At 42.7% G+C, this 21149-nt stretch overlaps 2 protein-coding genes across 3 annotated transcripts in view; one reads left to right on the top strand and one right to left on the bottom strand.

Moving 5' to 3' along the window:
* Window positions 1–21149, top strand: part of C5 (complement C5) — a 149154-nt gene that overhangs the window by 4837 nt on the left and 123168 nt on the right. For both annotated transcript variants that reach the window (XR_004540904.1, XM_033961430.1), the window contains exons 2-5: window positions 918–1110; window positions 5015–5177; window positions 12919–12989; window positions 18785–18876. Coding sequence is in view for 1 of the 2 variants with exons in the window: in XM_033961430.1 (XP_033817321.1) it covers window positions 918–1110; window positions 5015–5177; window positions 12919–12989; window positions 18785–18876 (519 nt within the window). In the remaining variant the exon portion in view is untranslated. The remainder of the gene's footprint in view (window positions 1–917; window positions 1111–5014; window positions 5178–12918; window positions 12990–18784; window positions 18877–21149) is intronic.
* The window catches only part of CNTRL (centriolin), a 350863-nt gene that overhangs the window by 288499 nt on the left and 41215 nt on the right, over window positions 1–21149 (bottom strand). The gene's annotated exons all lie outside the window — the stretch shown is intronic.

Genomic DNA, 21149 nt, shown 5'->3' with positions numbered 1-21149 from the left:
CGTCCACAGACTATAATGGGCACGTTAGCATTTAGTGTGCGCTAATCATTAGCGTGCGCTAAATCGGTTAGCGCACCTTAGTAAAAAGACCGCTCAGTAAATAGCACCCAAAAATCAGCAGAAAAAAATAATCAGTGCTCAATGCTATTTATAATGGGAACTCAAAGATGAGCGCCTATTATAAAATTATCCTTGCATGCTGATTTTGATACCCAAATGTAGATGCCAGGACTTATTTGGGCCGAAACCAGGCATTCCATAATACTGTGCACAAATTTTGGGTGTGCCCCTAACCTGTCCACGCACCTCTCATGGCTACACCCTCTCTTGGGGTGCGCTCTATGGCATTTGGGTGCATATTGTTATAGAATAGTGTGTAGCAAGATGTGCATGCAAATTCAAATAGGGGCCAATTACTACCATTTAGCACTCTATTGGCTTTTTAGCCAATTTGTTTGGGCGCGCATCTTGGATTGGTCCTCAAATATGGGCAACCAAATTTGGACACCTTATATAGAATCTGGGAGATTAAGAGGTGATCATAATTGTTGTGTTTGTTAAAATTTTGGAGGGGGGGGGGGCAGGTTAGGGGCCTGAAAGTTAACTGAGGGGTGTGCAAGGCTGAGGGTTGGCCAAATAGTCCCTTATGCTTTCAGATAGAAAACGTCTAAAACAGGGGTGTCCAACCTGCGGCCCCGTGAAGTATTTTGTGTGGCCCCGGTTGAGGGCAATGCAGTGTTTTCCTCTGCTGCCCCCGGGTGTTTACTGTCTTGCTGGAGTGTTTGCGCGGCCACCAGAAAAAATTTTTCCGGACAATGCGGCCCAGGGGAGCCAAAAGGTTGGACACCCCTGGTCTAAAACTTCAGTAATGGTGCTACATGTGCCATGGTGAAAGATCTGTTTTATGGTATCCACAGGTACCTCATTGCAGCACCAAAAACCTTCCGCATTGGGGCATCAGAAAACATTGTGATTCAAGCTTTTGGTTACCAGGATGCTTTTCCAATCAGCATCTCTATTAAAAGCTATCCCGACAAGCGAACTACATATGCAAGTGAACATGTTCAGCTCTCTGACAGCAACCAATTTCAAGGAATGGTCACTTTAATGGTGGGTTTGTATGCAAAGCCTTTTCTGTCCTGCCTATCCTGATTATCAGATCTTAGATTACCATCAGTGGCAGAGGGGATTTCCCCCTCTGTCTCCTACCCCCTTAAATTATCATTGTTATATTGAAATTTGCATAGCACTAGTAAGTATACATCACCCTTAACATACATATATAATCCATGTAGGGCAATTTTATAATGGTGCTATTTTATAAAGTACTGCATAAGTGTCAGGGGTAAAGTCAATAAATGGTGTTGAAATTTAGGTGCTGGGATGATGCACACTGCTTGAAAATTTAATGTCAGTTCTTTTTTTTTTTTTTTTTATAATTCTTTATTCATTTTCACAAATTACATTAAGTGTTAATATTTTCATTCACAGTAACAATAAATACATCACTTATAAACAATCATTGGTATATTACATATATTCTTATCCCTATCCCTCGCCCATCCCCCCCAACCATATACTCCATTATTGTATGATATATGTAATAATAAAATACCCCCCTCCCTACCTCATAAACTAATAAACATAAGGGAAATAATTTTACTTAAGCCTGACAATATTTTGTTAATGGTTTCCATACATCCTGAAATTTCTTAAAATATCCCTTTTGTAACGCAGTAAATCTTTCCATTTTATAGATATGGCATAAAGAATTCCACCAAAAGTTATAATTTAATCTCCTCCAGTCTTTCCAATTATATGTGATTTGTTGAATGGCAACTCCTGTCATTATTAGTAATAATTTATTGTTATTCGCAGAAATCTGTACAGAACTGTCATTATAGAATACTAGCTAAGTTCCCAGTCTCCAAGTTTATTTAAAATTTGATATTCCGCTTATCACGTTTCTAAGCGGCCTACATAAGTATACAATTTGGAGATATATATTATATACGATAAGATGCACAGACGTACTGAGACGGAAGGGAGGAAGGGGAAGAACTACATCTGAAAACATTTCCCCCCCCCTACTAATGTGTAGCGCAGGTTTTAGCGTCGGCTCTGACGTTCATAGGATTTCTGCTGCTGCCGGCGCCAAAACCCGTGCTACATGTTAGTAAAGGAGGGGGTTAGCGATTAATAAACGAGGAGGGGACCCATCTGTAATAAAGGTTTTGAGAACGAGAATAATTAAAGATCGAAGGCATCCTTAAATAGGAATGCTTTTAACTTTGATTTAAATCAATCTAATTTTGTTTCTTTACGTAGTTGGGTGGGCATAGATTTCCAAAGCATAGGGGCGGTTATTGAGAAAATGATTTCACACCTGACCTAAGGTACAAGCACTTTTGCCATGTCAAAGGCTGATGTGAGTGCTTGTGCCTAATACCTCTAGTATTCAGTAATCTTTGTGTGTAACTCGTAGGGATGTCCCTGACCCGCCCACACCTCCCTTGAAGTTGCACGCAACAGAAATTGCATGTTTAGCTTCTGAAATAGTGCCTAAATACAATTGCACATTCAGTTGCTAATTGTTGCCCATTAATGCCAAATAGCATGAATTTAAGTCAGTAATTGGTTATTAATTCCAATTAACAGACAATTATTAAGTTGTGCTTGCAACTTTTCTTATTCTATGAATTGTTGCCCAACTTTGCATGCTAAGGGCCAAATTCTTTTCATGGCACCAAAAAAATCAGCACTGATCAGCATGACGCTTAGTGTGATTCTATGGAAGGGTCCCGCTTGGCCATTGATTTCTGTGTAGAATGCCAGGCTGGCACTATGCTTATGTTATCATACTAGCTTGATTTTTAAAATTCTCTTCAATTTCCCTCTAATATTGTCAGGCTACTGAAAAGTTCGAGATGCATGGCATTGAAAATTGTGACGGTGGTAACTGGTAATGTGAATGAGGCTAGGATAAACTAGAATAACACAGAGGGTTAAGGTGAACAGAATAATATTATGAGAATTTGCGGGAGCCAGTCAGGAAGCCGCTCAGTGCCAAGTAGCAGTGCCAAAGTGTGCTTCTTTTCAGTGCCGCTCAGCGGCTGAAAAAACTCGATCTCGTGGCAGCTACCGACTAACCGGGTTAGCAGCAGAGCAGAAGCATGGAAAGCTTGCTCCTGCCCGCTGCATCTCTGGACCACCAGGGATTGGCAGAGGAGGTACGAGGACAGGGTGCAGAGCCTGGGAGGGAGGGAGGGGGGCTGTGTGTAGAGCTTGACAGGGGAGGGAGAGAGGAAAAGAAGGAAGGGGCTTGGGTGCAGAGCCTGACAAGGGAGGGAGGGAGGGAGGGTAGGGGGCTGGATAAAGTGCCTGGCAGGAAGGGGGCTGGGTGCAGAGCCTGACAGGGCAGGACACTTGAGTATTAAGCCGCCTGACTTATATTCAAGTCAACTATTTTTCCTCTTTTTTGGGGGAAAATGTGGGTCTTGACTTATATTTGGATCGACTTATATTCGAGTATATACGGTAATAGTTCCAATGATGCAGAAGGAAGGGCATTCAACTAGGTGTCTATAGAAAGTTATTCGGTTGCAGATTTAACCCCAAACATACCCCCTGTTTTATTAAGGTGCGCTAACCGATTAGCACGCGCTAATCAAATTAGCGTGCGCTAAACGCTAACGCGTCCATAGACTAACATGCATGTGTTAGCGTTTAGCGCACACTATATTGATTAGCACGCGCTAATCGGTTAGTGCACCTTAGTAAAAGAGGGCCATAGTTTGAAATCATAGGGGTTAATATTTAATCTCTGTGGTTGGCGTTTCATTTAAATACCAGCCATAGTGTTTAAAAATATTCCGAATATTCAGCATTGGATGGTAGTGCTGAATATCACTGCTAAGTGGATAATTTCTTGCTCTGCCTATGCACCTCCCTACTGCAGTCTGTAATAATTATAATCAATGGCACCAGCCAGATATTGCCATTGAAAATCAACAGATAGCCTCAACAGTGCCAAGTATCTGGAAAGCAGGCACTGGTATCTGGATATATGCATGTTTTAATATGGTTTATAGTTGATTACATTTATTATATCACCTTTCCTGAAGGTACGAGCTGGTGAACTAATTAAGATCTAGATCAGTGATAGCGAACCTTTTAGAGACCGAGCACCCAAACTGCAACCCAAAACCCACTTATTTATCGCAAAGTGCCAACCCTAAAGAAATGGATATTCCCTGAATCAACCATCTGCTCCCCTCTGCTATGCCACGCTGTGAGCTATGCTCCCCTCAAACCTAGCTCCTCTCCAACCCCACAACGGGAATCACCTTCTCCAGAGACTCAACAGACTGCCGTCCGCACTGCACCCTCATGTCGCATGAGAGCCACCTGCCTTACCCTAGATAGGGGAGGGAGGAAGCGTTCCCATTGGGATGCTGGCAGAGGGGTGGGTGATGTGAGAAATATCCTAAGGTACACTTGGAGAGGGGGAGGGGAGCAGCCCGGCCCCATGTCCCTCTGGCTTTCTAGTAGCAAACTCTGGTGAACTCTGTGCTGGGGTGAAGGTGCGTGTGCCCACAGAAAAGACTCTGAGTGCCCCCTCTGGCATGTGTGCCACAGGTTCGCCGCCACTGATCTAGATAGAGAAAAATTCCATTCTCCATAGGAAAGAGAAAGTATAAGGCTGAAAACCAACTGTACTGTATGTTAAAATTCAATCCATACAGTACAAATAATTGCCACAGAAAGTTGAGAGTAAGTCAGAGTTTAAAAACAATAATATCTGGCTTTCATGTCCCTTTTGTAAAGATTTTTATTTCTGTTAATTTGTCAATATATCGTTAGGAAGATATCCTACGATTTATCATATAAACATCCAAGAGGATCCTGAAGGGTATTGTTTGGGAATTACATATAGGGATGGACATCTCAGAAAGTAGGCTAATTGTTTGAAACTGAACACACTTATAGATTCTTCTTTATCATTCTGTTACAGATTCAACCAAAAGATTTGCCAAGAATAGATAATTCCCCACAGTTTGTGTATTTGGAAGCCCTGGCTAAAGGTATTCTCAAGGAAGAAAAGGTGCCTGTAACTTATGAGAATGGGTTTCTCTTCATTCAGTTGGACAAGCCTGTTTATACTCCTGACCAATCAGGTAAAGCAGCAAAGTTTTTTGACTGTTGCAATTTGACAGGGCTACCAACGTTGGGACACTCCATACCATGGGAGGGCAAAGCCAGGCAAGCGCTAGTGTGTCCAGTAGCAACCATTCACCATGCCGTAACATGCAGCAGAAAGCTTGGCTTAGGATACCGGCCCCCGTCTACAATTGTTTTCAGTTCTTATTTATTGCAAATTATGTCTGTGTTTTCAACATTTTTATTGTGCCCTGTAGTTTCTGTTTATTTGTTAAGATTTCTCCTGCTTATACTTCCACTTTTCTCCATCCTCTTTCTTTGTGCAGTTAAGTTCAGAAGCTTTCAGATTTCTCATGTTGTGTATATTTTGCCTTTTAACAGAGTAGCCTGATTTATTCAGAAGGCCTGCAACATTTATCTGCATTAGAAACATGAGAAGGATCATTTGGTCCACACTAGGGAATGACACAGGGACAAATTTTTCCCCTTCCCCACGGGAACTCATTTTCCCGTCCTGTCCCGTCCCTGTGAGTTCTTTTCCTGTCCCTGCCCTGTCCCTGCAAGCTCTGTCCTCATCTACACAAGCCTCAAACACTTTAAAATCATAAGTAGCAACATTTCTAGAGCTCAGATTGTGATGTCATAATGCCTCATTCCACAATGCCTAAGCTCTGTCCTCATCTGCATAAGCCTCAAACACTTTATTTTTATTATTTTTTTTTATAAATCTTTATTGATTTTTAAACTTTGACAATGCAATACAATTATCTGAGCATAAATATTTCATAAAACACATTATTAAACATACAATTTATACTTAGAACAATCATTTTATCCTCCTTTACCAAATTACTACAATAAGACAAATTATGTAATTATAATATTATAATTAAGTATTTTAATAAACAAAATATCTTTCCCTCCCCTGGATGTGTAAGAAATTCTACCAACCTCAAAAATAAATAAATAAATACATTACAATTATTATGATGTTACAAATATAGTCAATGGACTCCACACTCTATTAAATGTACTGCTAAACCCCAAACACTCTGCATTCATTTTTTCATATTTATACGTGGTACAAACATTTGTCCACCAAAACGTGTAATTTAGTCTGTCATACCTCTTCCAATCATGTGTAATCAATTGGATAGCTATTCCCATCATTATCATAAAAAATTGACTTTTATATTTATCCAAAGAAGGCTTGACATGTAAAAAAGTGTACCACAGATTATGGCTTCATATGTTAGGGGAATTGCTGAATCGAGAATAAGATTAATTTGTCTCCAAATTGATTTCCAGAAATCAAGTATCAAAGGACAATAATATAACAGATGATCCAAAGTCCCTATATCATTATGGCAATGCCAACATCTATTAGACCTGGAATTATCTAACTTTTGTAAACGAACTGGGGTCCAAAAAATCCTATGCAATAAAAATAACCAAGTTTGTCTCATAGATGCTGACCTTGTACACTTCAACCTCCAAGACCAAATTCGTGGCCAACGAGATACAGAAATATACTGTTTTATCTCGATGCTCCAAATGTCTCTAAGACTATTTTTTGGCTTTTTATTTTTTTGGAGATTGTCTGGGTGTTACTCGAGTGAGAGAATGAAATGTAGTTGTTTAAGCTCTTCCCCGTCCTGATGAAGATACGAAACGCGTTGGTGGGGCTGAGTGTTATAACATCAGTGAACAAATAAGCTAAGTGTTTGATATTCAGGGGAATGAAAATTAATGAAAATCAATGAAATTATAGAAAATGAATTTGAAAAAGATAAGAGGTATTAATGAAATTTATGATGAAGTGATGAATTGAACCTTTAGAAGAAATTTTAGTATGAGTGAATATGAATTAGTATGGTATTCTTAAAATATTTATTTAATAAATAAATAGAAGTAGGAAACAATATTTAGAAATGACAAAAAGGGGGAAAAAAAAAAGAAAATAATATTTCATCAAAAAGAATTTAGAAGAGGTTAGTCACACAATTGGGTGAGCCTGTGACAAGTGCTGCCACACTGTATTGTAGCGTATTTTATTATACAGGCAGCGTTCTGAGATTCCCTACGTGTGTTAATATTGATTACATAGAAGCATGAATTAGTGTAATATAGTAATTAAAGTATATGGTGTTCCGTCTTTACATTATGTGATAAAACATTTTAATAGACAGCACAGGGTGTAAGCAAAGAAGGAGCATAGTTCATTCGAGCCTATCACATACATGTATGAATTCAGCCATTTTTTTGGACCCTGTCACTTCTTCTGGAAGTCTGTTCCAGGAACTAACTGCCCACGATGAAAATAATATTTCTTCATAAGAACATAAGAATTGCCATCTTCGGATCAAACCCTGGGTCCATCAAGTCCGGTGATCGCACACCCGGAGGTCCCACCAGGTGTACCCTGGCCTAGTTTTAGTCCCCATATCACCGTATGCTTCTCAAGGGAGATGTGCATCTAATTTACCCTTACCCATATCACTCTATGCCACTCTTAAGGAGATGTGCATCTAGTTTACCCTTAAATCCTAGAACGATGGATTCTGCAATTACTTCCTCTGGGAGAGCATTCCAGGTGTCCACCACTCGCTGCGTGAAACAGAACTTCCTGATATTCATCCTGGACCTGTCCCCCCTCAGCTTCAGTTTATGTCCTCTTGTCCGTGTCACATTGGACATTGTAAATAACTGCTTCCCCTGCTCTATTTTGTCGAATCCTTTCAGTATTTTGAAAGTCTCAATCAGGTCTCCTCGCAGTCTTCTCTACTCAAGGGAGAACAACCCCAGTCTCCTAAGTCGTTCCTCGTAGTCCAGGTTCTCCATACCTTTCATTAGCTTCGTTGCTCGTCTCTGCACCCTCTCTAGCAGTTTTATATCCTTCTTTAGGTATGGAGACCAATGCTGGACGCAGTATTCCAGGTGTGGTCTGACCATGGCTCTGTAGAGTGGTATTATAACTTTCTCTGATCTACTCGTAATTCCCTTCTTTATCATGCCTAGCATTCTATGTGCTTTCTTCGCCGCTGCCACACATTGCGCCAACGGCTTCAGGGTCCTATCTATCAGTACACCCAGGTCCTTTTCCTGTTTGGTCTTTTCCAGAGTTACACCTGACATGCTATACTTGGGTTCTTTATTTTTCCTGCCTAAATGCATCACTTTGCATTTTTCCACATTAAACTTAATTTGCCATTTATCTGCCCACCTCTCCAATTGATTCAAGTCGATCTGGAGTTCCTCGCTGTCCTTCTGCGATCTGATTGCCCGGCATAGCTTTGTGTCATCTGCAAACATGATGATTTCACTGGATGTTCCTTCTTCTAGGTCATTTATGAAAATATTAAATAAGATGGGTCCAAGTACTGAGCCCTGGGGTACATCACTAGTCACGTTCCCATTCTGAGAACTTCCCATTTATGCCCACTCTCTGTTTTCTGTTCTCTAGCCATTTGCCTATCCATCTTGGTATATCTCCATCTATTCAATGTCCTTGTAGTTTCCTGAGAAGTCTTACATGTGGAACCTTGTCGAACGCTTTCTGAAAGTCCAAGTATACAATATCCATCGGTTCTCCATTATCAATTTGACTATTCACTGTTTCAAAAAATTGGAGTAGGTTCGTCAAACATGATTTTCCTGAACCCATGTTGACTGGCTCTCATCAGGTCGTGTGTGTCTAGGTGCCGGACTATGCTATCTTTGATCAGCACATCAACTATCTTTCCAGGGACAGACGTGAGACTCACAGGTTTGTAGTTGCCTGGCACTCCTCTCGATCCTTTTTTAACTATCGGCATGACATTCGCTATCTTCCAGTCGTCCGGTATCTGTCCTGTTTTGATTGACAGGTTGGCAAGTTTTTGCAATAGTTCTCCGATTTCAAATTTTAGTTCTTTTAGGACTCTCGGATTTTCCTTTTGAACCTCCTTTCCTTTAGTTTTAGCATATGATCCCTTGTACTTGATCTTTTAAGGCAGCATATTGCAAATAGAGAATGACACGGGGAAAAAATCTGTCCCCGTCACTGCACCATCCCCGGCCCACCATCCTCTGCACCGTCCCGTCACCGCCGTTCCCTTCACCGCTCCATCACCGAACTGCCATCCCATTCACCGCCCTGTCACCGTCCCCGCAGCATCCATATAAGCCTCAGTACTGAGAAACACCATGAAGACAGAGCCACTACTACTACTGCACTGAGAATCTGTTTCAGTGCATCTGCCCTGTAGTAAAACCAGAACATAAAATAAATAAATTGACTTGTCCTCCCTTGCAATGACGTGTCCCCCATGTTCACCTATAGCTCGAATCAGGTCAATTGTGCACACTAAAAATGAAGGAGGATTTGGAACGTGAGCGCAGGCAGGCAGTGATACAAAAACAGCAGACACCCGACCGATTGCAGTGTTCCGCCATCTCCCTCCCTCCATCTCATCTTAGATGTAGAATATGCCGGCTTACTTTTTTGCCCAGCCGCACGTGCGGGTGCTCATTTGTTCAATATTCTACTCTGACGCAACTGGAAACAGGAAGTTGTAAGAGAGGAGAAGATTGATCAATTTGAGCAGCCGCGCAAGCGCGGCTTTTTGAACGTGTGCGGCTGGGTGAAAAAGAAAGCCGGCATACTCTACATCAGTGTTTTTCAACCTTTTTACACCCGTGAACTGGCAGAAATAAAAGAATTATTTTGTGGACCGGCAAACTACTAGGACTAAAATTTTAAAACCCTGTTTCCGCCCCATCTCCGCAAAGCTCGGTCACCTCAGTAACTATAGAAAAATAGACAAATATAGTGCAAAATATAGACAGCAGATATAACTTCTCAAAACTGACACATTTTGATCACTAAATTGAAAATAAAATCATTTTTCCTACCTTTGCTGTCTGGTGATTGATTTCATGAGTCTCTGGTTGCGTTTCCTTCTGTCTGTGTATCCTTTCTTTCATTTCTTTCTTTCTGCACTCAGGCCCAAAAATTGTCCCTTTCTATTCCCTCCCTCTTTCCTTCCTATGTCCTTAGTGCCCCCGGTGCCTCCTTCCCATGTCCTTAGTGCCCCTTCCTGTCTTTAGTACCCCCATTGCCTCTTTCCCATGTCTTTAGTGCCCCAGTGCCTCCTTCCCATGTCCTTAGGGCCCCTTCCTGTCTTTAGTGCCCCCAGTGCCTCCTCCCCATGTCTTTAGTGCCCCAGTGCCTCCTTCCCATGTCCTTAGTGCCCCTTCTTGTCTTTAGTGCCCCCAGTGCCTCCTTCCCATGTCTTTAGTGCCCCACTGCCTCCTTCCCATGTCCTTAGTGCCCCTTCCTGTCTTTAGTGCCCCCAGTGCCTCCTTCCCATGTCTTTAGTGCCCCTTTCTGTCTTTAGTGCCCCCAGTGCCTCCTTCCCATGTCCTTAGTGCCCCTTCCTGTCTTTAGTGCCCCCAGTGCCTCCTCCCCATGTCTTTAGTGCCCCAGTGCCTCCTTCCCATGTCTTTAGTGCCCCTAGTGCCTCCTTCCTATGTCCCTCTCACTGCCTTCCACACTTTGTCCCACCTCCACCCCCACCCCCGAAGCCTGCCTGCCTGCCTGTCTACCTTTCTCCTCCCTAGCCAAAGCCAGCCTGCTGCCTCCCTGCCACTCAAAAAAAAAAAAAAAGCCTCCTTCCTTTTCCCCTGCTCTTACCGCCATGCTCATGCTGCAGCTACTAAAGCCGACAGGAAGTCTTTCCGACTCAATTCTGAAGTCGGAGAGGACGTTCTGGGCCAGCCAGGCAGCAATTGGCTGGCCCAGAACGTCCTCTCCGACGTCAGAATTGACGTAGGAAAGACTTCCTGTCGGCTTTAGTAGCTGTAGCATGAGCATGGCGGTAAGAGCAGGGGAAAAGAAAGGAGGCTTTTTTTTTTTTTTTTTTTCCGCACGGACCGGCAGAAATTCAACCGGCGGTAAGGAGGAGGGAGGGAAATGGTGGGGACCGCGCGATCCTTGATTGCCTCACTGCAGGGACAAGTCCATTCACCGCTCCACGGGGCGTGAATGGCCTTGTCCCCATCCCGCAGAGGCCACTATTTTTTCTTCCCCGTTTCGGCAGGTTACCCGCGGCTAAACGCAGCTAGCCACGGGTAACCCGCCACCGTGTCATTCTCTAATTGCATGCCATAAGACACCGGTGAGAAGTAGAGCTGCCAGCACCGACTGATTACCTACAGGACATGCCTCTTGCAGCAAGAGGCACATCCTGTAGGCAGTCAGATGGAAACAGCACTTCTCCTCCCAGGGTTAGCAAGCTCCGAGTCCCGTATGGAGGGCCTCCGTGCATGTGTGGACATTGACCTGATGATGTCAACAGCCAGGTCCAGAGGACCTCCAGCCGTGACCCTGAGTTTTGTGTGCTGCGATTTCAAAAAGTGTGCAAAACACTATTTTAAGGGGTTGTAAATACTTCCTTCTTGTGGACCTGCTGGATATTTCAAATTCAAGGCCTACCACCACTTCAAAACACTACAGCACAGACTTTTAATCTCTGAATGCCCTATATTTGTACAGTTAGACAATTATATAAAGTGGCATATAGAGGTACATGTCACTTACAAGTATCAAAGGCACCATTAATTGGCAGATATTAATTGACAGATATTTAAGCACTATTCTACAAGGTACACTTAACTGCAAGGAGGACAGAACATGGGCAGGCCATAGGCATGTCTCCCAGTTATGTGCGTAGTTTATAGAATATTATAAATGTGCATGTATTGTCTTTAAGGTCTTGTTTGATATTTTTTTACCTATGGTTCCATTATCTTGGAATGCTCATTTCTCTCACCCAGGGGTATAAGATCTTTTGGTAAAGTGGGAAACTCTTATATTTTCAAATTAACCGAGATTTGAAATGGTCTTCCATTGATGATAAGAGGATTTGATTCTTTTCAATCATTTCGTAAAACCTTAAAAACACTGCTCATTTTAAAACAGGTGACGAATTAGTTCTGTTAAGTAGTCTTTCTCTTTTATATCAATGATTTTCTGGCTCTGTTTCTTTATTGTAATTTAACTAATGACTGCTAACTGGGTCGAGCTCCAACTTCTGGAGATGATCCGGTCTACAAACTTAAATTTTAGTTTAGTTTAGTTTATATGCCTTTCTTTATGCAGCTAGGAGCACCACCTTATGCCTGCCATTGAAATAGTCTGAGGGCATGCCTAAACCATGGGCACACCCATGCTGTCATATGCTAGCATTCTATAATGGAATCTTGGCGCCAAGGTGCCCCATATAGAATTAGTGCTAAGCATGTGACATTGGGTTATCAGGACTGAGGCATCAATTTATGGAATTGCTCTGATGCATTTTGCTGGCACCTTGCAGAACCAGCAGTAGGAACCATTTCACCATCTTTATTGTTCATCAGATCCACTCAGGTTTATTTATTAGCTGCATTTTCTAAGTGTCAAGACAAGGTACAGTTGAATTCGCCAGTTATTAGGGAGACATGTGGTTCAGAATTCAAAGTTTTAAGGCTCCTTTTACAAAGGTGCGCTAGCGTTTTTACCTTGTGCTACAATGCCGCACGCGCTAACCCCGCGCTACATGGAAAATACTAACACCAGCTCTATGGAGGCTTTAGCGTCTAGCACGCGTGGCATTGTAGCGTGCGCTAAAACTGCTAGCGCACCTTCGTAAAAGGAGCCCTTAGTGTACACATGGCAGTTTGTCTTTCTTTACCGATAGTTCTTCACTTTGGATAACTTTGTGTAATTATCTCTTGTAGTGAAAGTTCGGGTCTATTCTATGAATGAAGAGCTGAAGCCAGCCTTCAGATCAATTATTTTAACATTTGTGGTGAGTAGTTTCCCATTGAAGTAAACTTAGAAATTACATTGTATGGTAATTCTGTGGTAAATGAAGTGTAGCTTGGACTGTGGTTGAAGGAATATTAAAGAGAAGCAACTGATATCATAAGATGAGTTAAACAAAAAAATATCATGAATCTTGACCCCTATATTTTATAAATGGTGTCCAAATTTAGATGCACAATTGTGCACCTATACGTGTAGATCAGTGATTCCCAAACCTGTCCTGGGGGACCCCCAGCCAGTCAGGTTTTCAAGATATCCCTAATGAATATGCATGAGAGAGATTTGCATACCTGTCACTTCCATTATATGCAAATCTCTCTCATGCATATTCATTAGGGATATCTTGAAAACCTGACTGGCTGGGGGTCCCCCAAGACAGGTTTGGGAACCACTGGTGTAGATCATCACTGTCCAGGTCCCACTGCTCTGTCCAGAAACCAGTCCACGATCCACCTTGACACTGCTCCAACTGGACCTCCATCTTTGATGTAGAGTAATCTCTCCATCCAGAAAAATGAGAAGCAAGTTCTGAATTCCTTTTTCCATCCCCATGGGAAGTCTTTCTTTAGTTCCTCTGTACCAGGGGTCTCAAAGTCCCTCCTCAAGGGCCGCAATCCAGTCGGGTTTTCAGGATTGCCCCAGTGAATATGCATGAAATCTATTTGCATACAATGAAAGCACTGCATGCAAATAGATCTCATGCATATTCATTGGGGGAAATCCTGAAAATCCGACTGGATTGCGGCCCTCGAGGAGGGACTTTGAGATCCCTGCTCTGTACAGTCCCTGTGAGTTCATCACTTTCCACAGTTAGTGATCCCTTTATCTTCCCAAGATCTAAGGGTTGAGCAGTCGTTCCCTTTGTAGGAAATAATGGGGGGGGGGGGAGGCTCCTCATCATAGTCCCTTTTCAGTATGCAAATGAGATGCAAATCCCTCCAGTTCATAGTTCTTGCGGGTATTTTCTGTTTGCTCTCAGAATTCAGGGAATCATACTAATTATGAAGCTCATAAAGTATCACATCTTGGTCAGATATTCAAAATATGGACAGAGCTTTACCAGCTACCTTCAGAAGGTAATTTTATAACTGGGTGCCTAGTTTACTCCCCCCCCCTTTTACAAAACTATGATAGCGGTTTTTAGCGCAGGCTGGCATGTTGAATGCTCTGAGCTGCTCCCGACATTCATAGAGGTCCTATCAGCATCGGGAGCAGCGCAGAACATTCAGTGTGCCGGCCTGCACTAAAAACCGCCATCGTGGTTTTGTAAAAGGAGGGGTTAATGCAGCAAAACTGCCTTTTTCAAGCTTACTTTTCCTGATAAAATACCAGCTTAAATGGTGTGATCACTCACACCAGCCCTGTGGCAGGATTAAATGTAGCTAAATTTTGCCAGAACATGTGTAAACTATAGCATTCCATAATCTAAGGGCTCCTTTGACTAAGGTGCGCTAGCGTTTTTAGCGTACGCACAAAATTACCGCACAGTATGCTTCTAGAATAACGCCAGCTCAATGCTGGCGTTAAGGTCTAGCGCTTGGCAATTTAGCGCGTGCCATTCCATGCATTAAGGCCCTAACGCACCTTAATAAAAAGAGCCCTAAGTGTTTATTTGCTCTGCCAATTATGCATGCTCACAAACAATCTACTTACTATTGGTTGGAGTAATTTATATACACTTTCTAAAATTATCCCCGTGTTGTCTAGACAGCTTAGCCTCTATAGCTTGTGTCTCCCACATGTCGCAGAGGCTGAAATACATATTTATGTCCTGGCTGCAGCAGGTTTCAGGTTTATATATAAAAAACAAGCAATTATAAAAATATATATTAAAAACAAATTTCATTAAAATAACATTAACAGACTGATACGTTGATAAACAATGACATACTGGTACAAAAGGTGACCGGGCAGAAATACAAAATTTAAATAGGAAAGGCTAGGAAGAAGGTAAAAACAAGAGGAAAGGGAAAAGCAGGCAAGTAATCTAAAATACAAAGCAAATGGAAGAGAACAAGTTTCCATCACCGTCCTTAAAAGGACTATCAAATATCATTTCCAACGCTCTTCCGGAGGCTGTCGTAGGGGAAAACACCCTCCAGGGATTCAAGACAAAATTAGACAAGTTCCTGAGGGACTAGAGCGTGCGCAGGTGGGGCTGGTCTCGGTTAGGGCGCTGGTCTTTGACCTGGGGGCCACAGTTCATAGACAACGGCGCGAAAGACAAAAGCACGCGCCGACAATTGAGCGCAGCGCATGCCGCCGCGCCGCTCTAAATTACAGTTTTTAGGGGCTCCAACGGGGGTTTTTATTGGGGAACCCCCCCAGTTTACTTAATAGACATCGCGCCGGCATTATGGGGGGTTTGGGGGGTTGTAACCCTCCACATTTTACTGTAAACTGAACTTTTTCCCTAAAAACAGGGAAAAAGTGAAGTTTTCAGTAAAATGTGGGGGGTTACAACCCCCCACACCCCCACAACGCCCCCACAACGCGGCGTGATGTCTATTAAGTAAAGTGGGGGTTCCCCCCACGCCCCCCCCCCCGTCGGATCACTAAAAACAGTAATTTAGAGTGGCGCGGCGGCGTGCACTGCGTTCAATTGTCTGGGCGTGCCTTTGTCCCGGCGCGCTTTTGACCTGACACCGGGGGCCACAGCAGGAGCGGACTGCTGGGCACGATGGTCCACTGGTCTGAACCAGCAGCGGCAATTCTTATGTTCTTTAAAAAGAAAAATCTGTAAGCTACTTTTAAATTTATCGAGGGATGTAATTTCTCTTTTATGGTTTGGTACGGAATTCCAGATAGTAGGGGCTGTAACTGAAAAAATGCTAGCACACATAGTGTTAATATATCTAAGTGAACGGATAGCTAATAGGTTTTGATTTGAGGAACGTAAAGTATGATGAGTAGTGTGAGGGATTAATAGCCTGTTAATGAATTCTGGTTGACATAGCCAGCTGTGTATTTCTGGGTGGCCAGATGTGGACTAGATGGGCCCATGCATTTCCTCCTCCCCTGATACCCCCATTCCCAGCATTAAAAAATACTTTGGCTGGTGAGGATTCCCAAGCAGCTAAACAAAAAGATTGTGGAACAGAAGATCAGATGTATCAGTTTGTAGTTTAATAAGCATCCAAATAACTTAAAAACAATAATCTTAGAAACAATCCATAAAGAGTGTATACAGTCACAAGTGACCCAAAAGATGAAAAAAAAAACCAAATAATGTATAAAATACAAATGACCCTACACGGGCCTTGTTTCAGCAAAACAAAAATGCCTTCCTCAGGGTCTCATAGGGTCCTTGGCTGTCTTAAATATAAAAACATAAAAGTCACCAGCTTACTTTGGAGGCTTGTGTGCTGTACTGTTTGTTGTATCCTCTTCACTACTTAGCTACTTGGATTTTTCTGTGACATTTAAGACAGCCAAGGACCCTATGAGACCCCTGAGGAAGACATTATTATTATTGTTTTTAAGTTATTTGGACACTTATTAAACCATAAACTGGTACATTCGATCTTCTGTTCTTCAATTTGTGTTGTTGTTTTTCTGCTTCATTTCCTCTGTGGAAACTTTTGGTGCTATTTGGATTTTGTTGTTTTGTCTTGAGGATTCCCAAGCTGAAGACATTCTCAACAGGAACCTTCCCAGGGCCATGAGAACACTGGGGAAGTCAGGGAGCCTAACAAAATATAATAATAATAATAAATATCAAAACTAGACAAGAAGGAAAGGGATGACGTGCATAACAATAATAAACCTAGAGACAATTGGGAGTCCGAGAGCCTGTATTGAGGGTGAGGGTAACGCGGGGACGGGAGGTGAGCGTGCTAGGGAGCGTGCTAGGGAGGTGAGCGTGCACGGCTAGTGGGGGGCGGGTTTAAGGGTGACGGGTTGGGGATTGGCTGTTGGCATCTTCTTGCTGAAGATTTGGAAGGCCATTGGAGGGCTGCGGCCGCAGGGGATATTGGGAGGGAGGGATTTAAAAGCTGGGACCTCGGAGGACTTGGGGTCTTCCTGATCCTCTGAGATGGCTTTTCCTGCCCACCCTCCCTTGTGGTTGTACTTGGGTGTGGTATCCCAAGCTATTGGGCTTATCGGGGGGATGAGCTGCGGGCCAGCGGGAGAGGCGTGCCCAGGGGTCAGGTGACCCTAGGGAATGGGACATGTGGGGGACATGCCACCCCTTGGATGCTTGCTGACATGGCAGGGTCGGGGGATATGCTTTGATATTTTGTAGCTCTGGACAATTGTTCTCTTGGTTGGTTGTTAAAATGTCAATTATCAATAAACAGGGCTGCAGCTATGTTTCCACCAATATGCATCTATGTGGTGATGTTATATGAGTTCAGGCATTTGTGCTTTGAGGGGGGTGGAAGGGGTTAAGTGAGCCTATCCGGATCCCGTTGTTGTTATTATTCTGCTGCACACACACAACAGAGACACATCAGAAAGCACCTTCAGGTTCAAGAAAAAAAAATTAAATAGCCTAGGCCAGGGGTAGGCAATTCCGGTCCTCGAGAGGCGGAGACAGGTCAGGTTTTCAGGATATCCACAATAAATATGCATGAGATAGATTTGCATCTCAATGAGGCAGTGCATGCAAATCCATCTCATACATATTCATTGTGGATATCCTGAAAACCTGACCTGCCTCCGGCTCTCGAGGACCGGAATTGCCTACCCCTGGCCTAGGCTCATCCTTTTAAATTTGTTCAGATTTTCAGCGAGCTACCCCCTAAGCACTATCCAAGTGGTACCAGGATGATCTGTATGTGGAGCTAGGGCAGAACTGACTATTATTTGGTTAGCAGCAGCATTGAGTCTGCTAACCAGCTGCCCGATATTCAAAGTGATTTAAACAGCCTAGAGAGTCTCCTGGCCATTCAAATTGCTTGTCCATTGTTAACTGTTACTATTCAACATCACTTAACTGGTTAGTGCCTGAGTAGAAACCAGCTAACTGGTGGGTGTTCCAGAGACAGAGTTGGCACTTGTAAGGTTAAGTACAGATATTCATCCCATACCTGCATAAGATAACTGCATAAACTGAGCCACATAAAAAACAGTCCTATTTTAATGAAGTTCATCATATGCACTTAAGGGCAGAATATTGCACTTAACCACCTAGGATCTAGTGGTCACCGGACATGACCCAGCATTGAGTAACCAGGAATACAGCTGGTAGCAGATAAAAAAAATGCTGACCACTGCTAGCTGAATATCAGCCAGCAGATATCTAACTGTAGTGCCTGCTCAACTTATGGACCAGGAGAAGTTCTGGTCCAGGGCACCAGTGATAATGGGTGCCAAAATCCTCTGCAGGTGGGGAGGGAGAGATGTTGGATTGAGATTCAGGATTTTGGCACCCTTTATCACCAGCATGGGGGGGGGGGCAAAGCAAATATCTCAGGGTGCCATAGTCCCTTAACCTAGCCCTGTCTATCTGGATAAAGTTTAGACAGAAAAAAAAGCTGTCCTAACTTAATCTGGTTATCAGGCTGAATATCGCAGCTATATGGATAGCGCTGGTGCTCCGTGCTGAATCCAGAGATTCAGAATACCTGCTACTCTCCAGATAATGGCAGTGAATATCCAGATTTAATTAAGCCACAGCGGCTGGTGTTTAAAAAATGTTGGCTGCATTGGTCAATATTGTGTGCTTTTAGTTACAAGCAAGGGTCAGCATTCGTATACATTTTTAAATGTTGTAATATTTCCGAAACTATGAGGAATTCTCAACTTTACCCGTTGTTTCATTGTGATTTGTAGGATCCAGAAGGAGTAAAAGTGGACATACTTGAGGCTGAGGATTTCACTGGCATCGTAGCTTTCCCTGAATTCAAGATTCCAGTCAACCCTAGGTAAATTTCTATAGATTCGTTGTTCTGTCTTCTTAGAGAGCTGTATTTGCTGTATATAGCAAGATTGTAAATGACCCATCCGGTCCAGTTTGCTGAGTTTAGGTGTCTAGAGTTGTGGCTGTCACTTAGTGCATGTAATCTCCATCTCCAGTTTTCATTTAGAGTTGTAACTGTCACTGTGTAGATTACATCTATGGCTTCCTGTAGGGTTATTAATTGTCGTTTCCTAAAGGTTACTCCCCTGACTTTTTAAAGTGTATAAGATCATCCCACTGCTGCTATGAGTTTTTCAGTGCTGCTTCTGTAGTGCTTGACAGATGCATATAAAAGACAGCCCCTTCCTTCTGAAACATATGTCTCCTATGTCCCCTCAAGATCTCTTCGATCAAACACTCAACATTTGCTATTAATACCTTCATTGCGTCAAATAATGTATGACATCACTTGCTCATTGATCTTCTCAGTAACTGGTCCTCAACTATGGAACTCTATGCTATTTCATTTACGAGAAGAATCATCATTAGACTGCTTTAAATCGAATTTAAAAACTTTCCTGTTCAAAGATGCATTTGATCTATAATCTTCAACCTCCCCCCCCCCCACACACACACATTCTTTATGCAGATTGGATCCCTCTCCTAATGTACTAGCTCTATACATCTCTCTGTCCTATTCATATTTCTCCCTCCTAACCCACCGTCTGTCAATGTCTGTGTCTGTCACCTATAATGTATAACCCAGAATTTAAACTTATATATGCTGCTTAGAAATTTGATAAGCGGGTTAACAAATTTTAATTAGCTTGAAACTTGAAACATACAATTTAACAAGAACAAACAGACAAAACATGGGGTAGGCTCTGAGTTAAAACAGTGAGGCCCGCTGCAAAGACAAGATAGTGATGATGCTGTGAACGTCTCCTATTCATTTTTCTTGGGGTTTGGTTACGTTGTAAACAAACCGATGTCCATAGGGCTAGGTTCTTGCCATTAAGAGATCATTTGTATTTCTCCCTTTCCTTTTATAATTCATTGCCCTTTCTGTCTCCACCACTGTGCTCTGAGAGTGCAATGCAGGCATCCAGCTCACTTTCCATGAAAACATATTTGCTCCCCCAATACTGGCTTCATAGACGGATATGACAGTTTTGGTTTATGGTTTCCTGGAAATCAGCTGTTTCACTGCAGCAGTGTTTGTTTATTTTGTACATGGAGGGAGATATGGTCAGGGTCCTTTGTATCCTGTGTACCAAAGCCATACCAGCACCACAGCCATCCCTGGAAGCAGAGCATCGGAACTTTAGCCTTGATAATACCTCACCCTGAGTAGAAACCAGCTAACTGGTGGGTGTTCCAGAGGCAGAGTTGGCATAAGTTGATCTTCACAAAATGCAAATTTGATCATGTTTCCCCACTTCTATCCAAACTCCACTGGCTCCCAATAATTTCCAGGGTTCATTTTAAAAGCGCCTACCTAGCTTTTAAAATCCTACACGGCATCCTCCCTCCCCTAATCCCACTATCTTTGAACTCCTCGAGTCCTGACACCACCAGGCCCATCCAGAAACTTAAATTATCCTTCCCCTCGCTAAAAGGTATCCTCTATGCGTGAAAATTAGGAAAATCTCTCTTCTTCAGAATCACAGGGCTTTGGAATAATCTTACTGCCCCACTTCGGAATCAGGACTCCTTCCAACTATTCCGTAAGCACCTGAAAACCAGGCTTTTCACAAAAATGTAATGCTCTCCTCCCCCCCTACACTCAACCTCCAAACCTGACATGCTATACTTGTGTTCTTTATTTTTCCTGCCTAAATGCATCACTTTGCATTTTTCCACATTAAACTTTAATCTGCCCACCTCTCCAATTGATTCAAGTCAATCTGGAGTTCCTCGCTGTCCTTCTGCGATCTGATTGCCCGGCATAGCTTTGTGTCATCTGCAAACATGATGATTTCACTGGATGTTCCTTCTTCTAGGTCATTTATGAAAATATTAAATAAGATGGGTCCAAGTACTGAGCCCTGGGGTACATCACTAGTCACGTTCCCATTCTGAGAACTTCCCATTTATGCCCACTCTCTGTTTTCTGTTCTCTAGCCATTTGCCTATCCATCTTGGTATATCTCCATCTATTCCATGTCCTTGTAGTTTCCTGAGAAGTCTTACATGTGGAACCTTGTCGAACGCTTTCTGAAAGTTGCCAATGTGTTATTTCTTCCTAGATTAAGCTCTTGTAAACCGTGCCGAGCTCTATAATTATGGAGAGGATGC

This window comes from Geotrypetes seraphini, chromosome 10 (genome assembly GCF_902459505.1).
Source record: "Geotrypetes seraphini chromosome 10, aGeoSer1.1, whole genome shotgun sequence".
NCBI lineage: Eukaryota > Metazoa > Chordata > Amphibia > Gymnophiona > Dermophiidae > Geotrypetes > Geotrypetes seraphini.
This window is presented reverse-complemented; position numbering and strand designations above follow the sequence as displayed.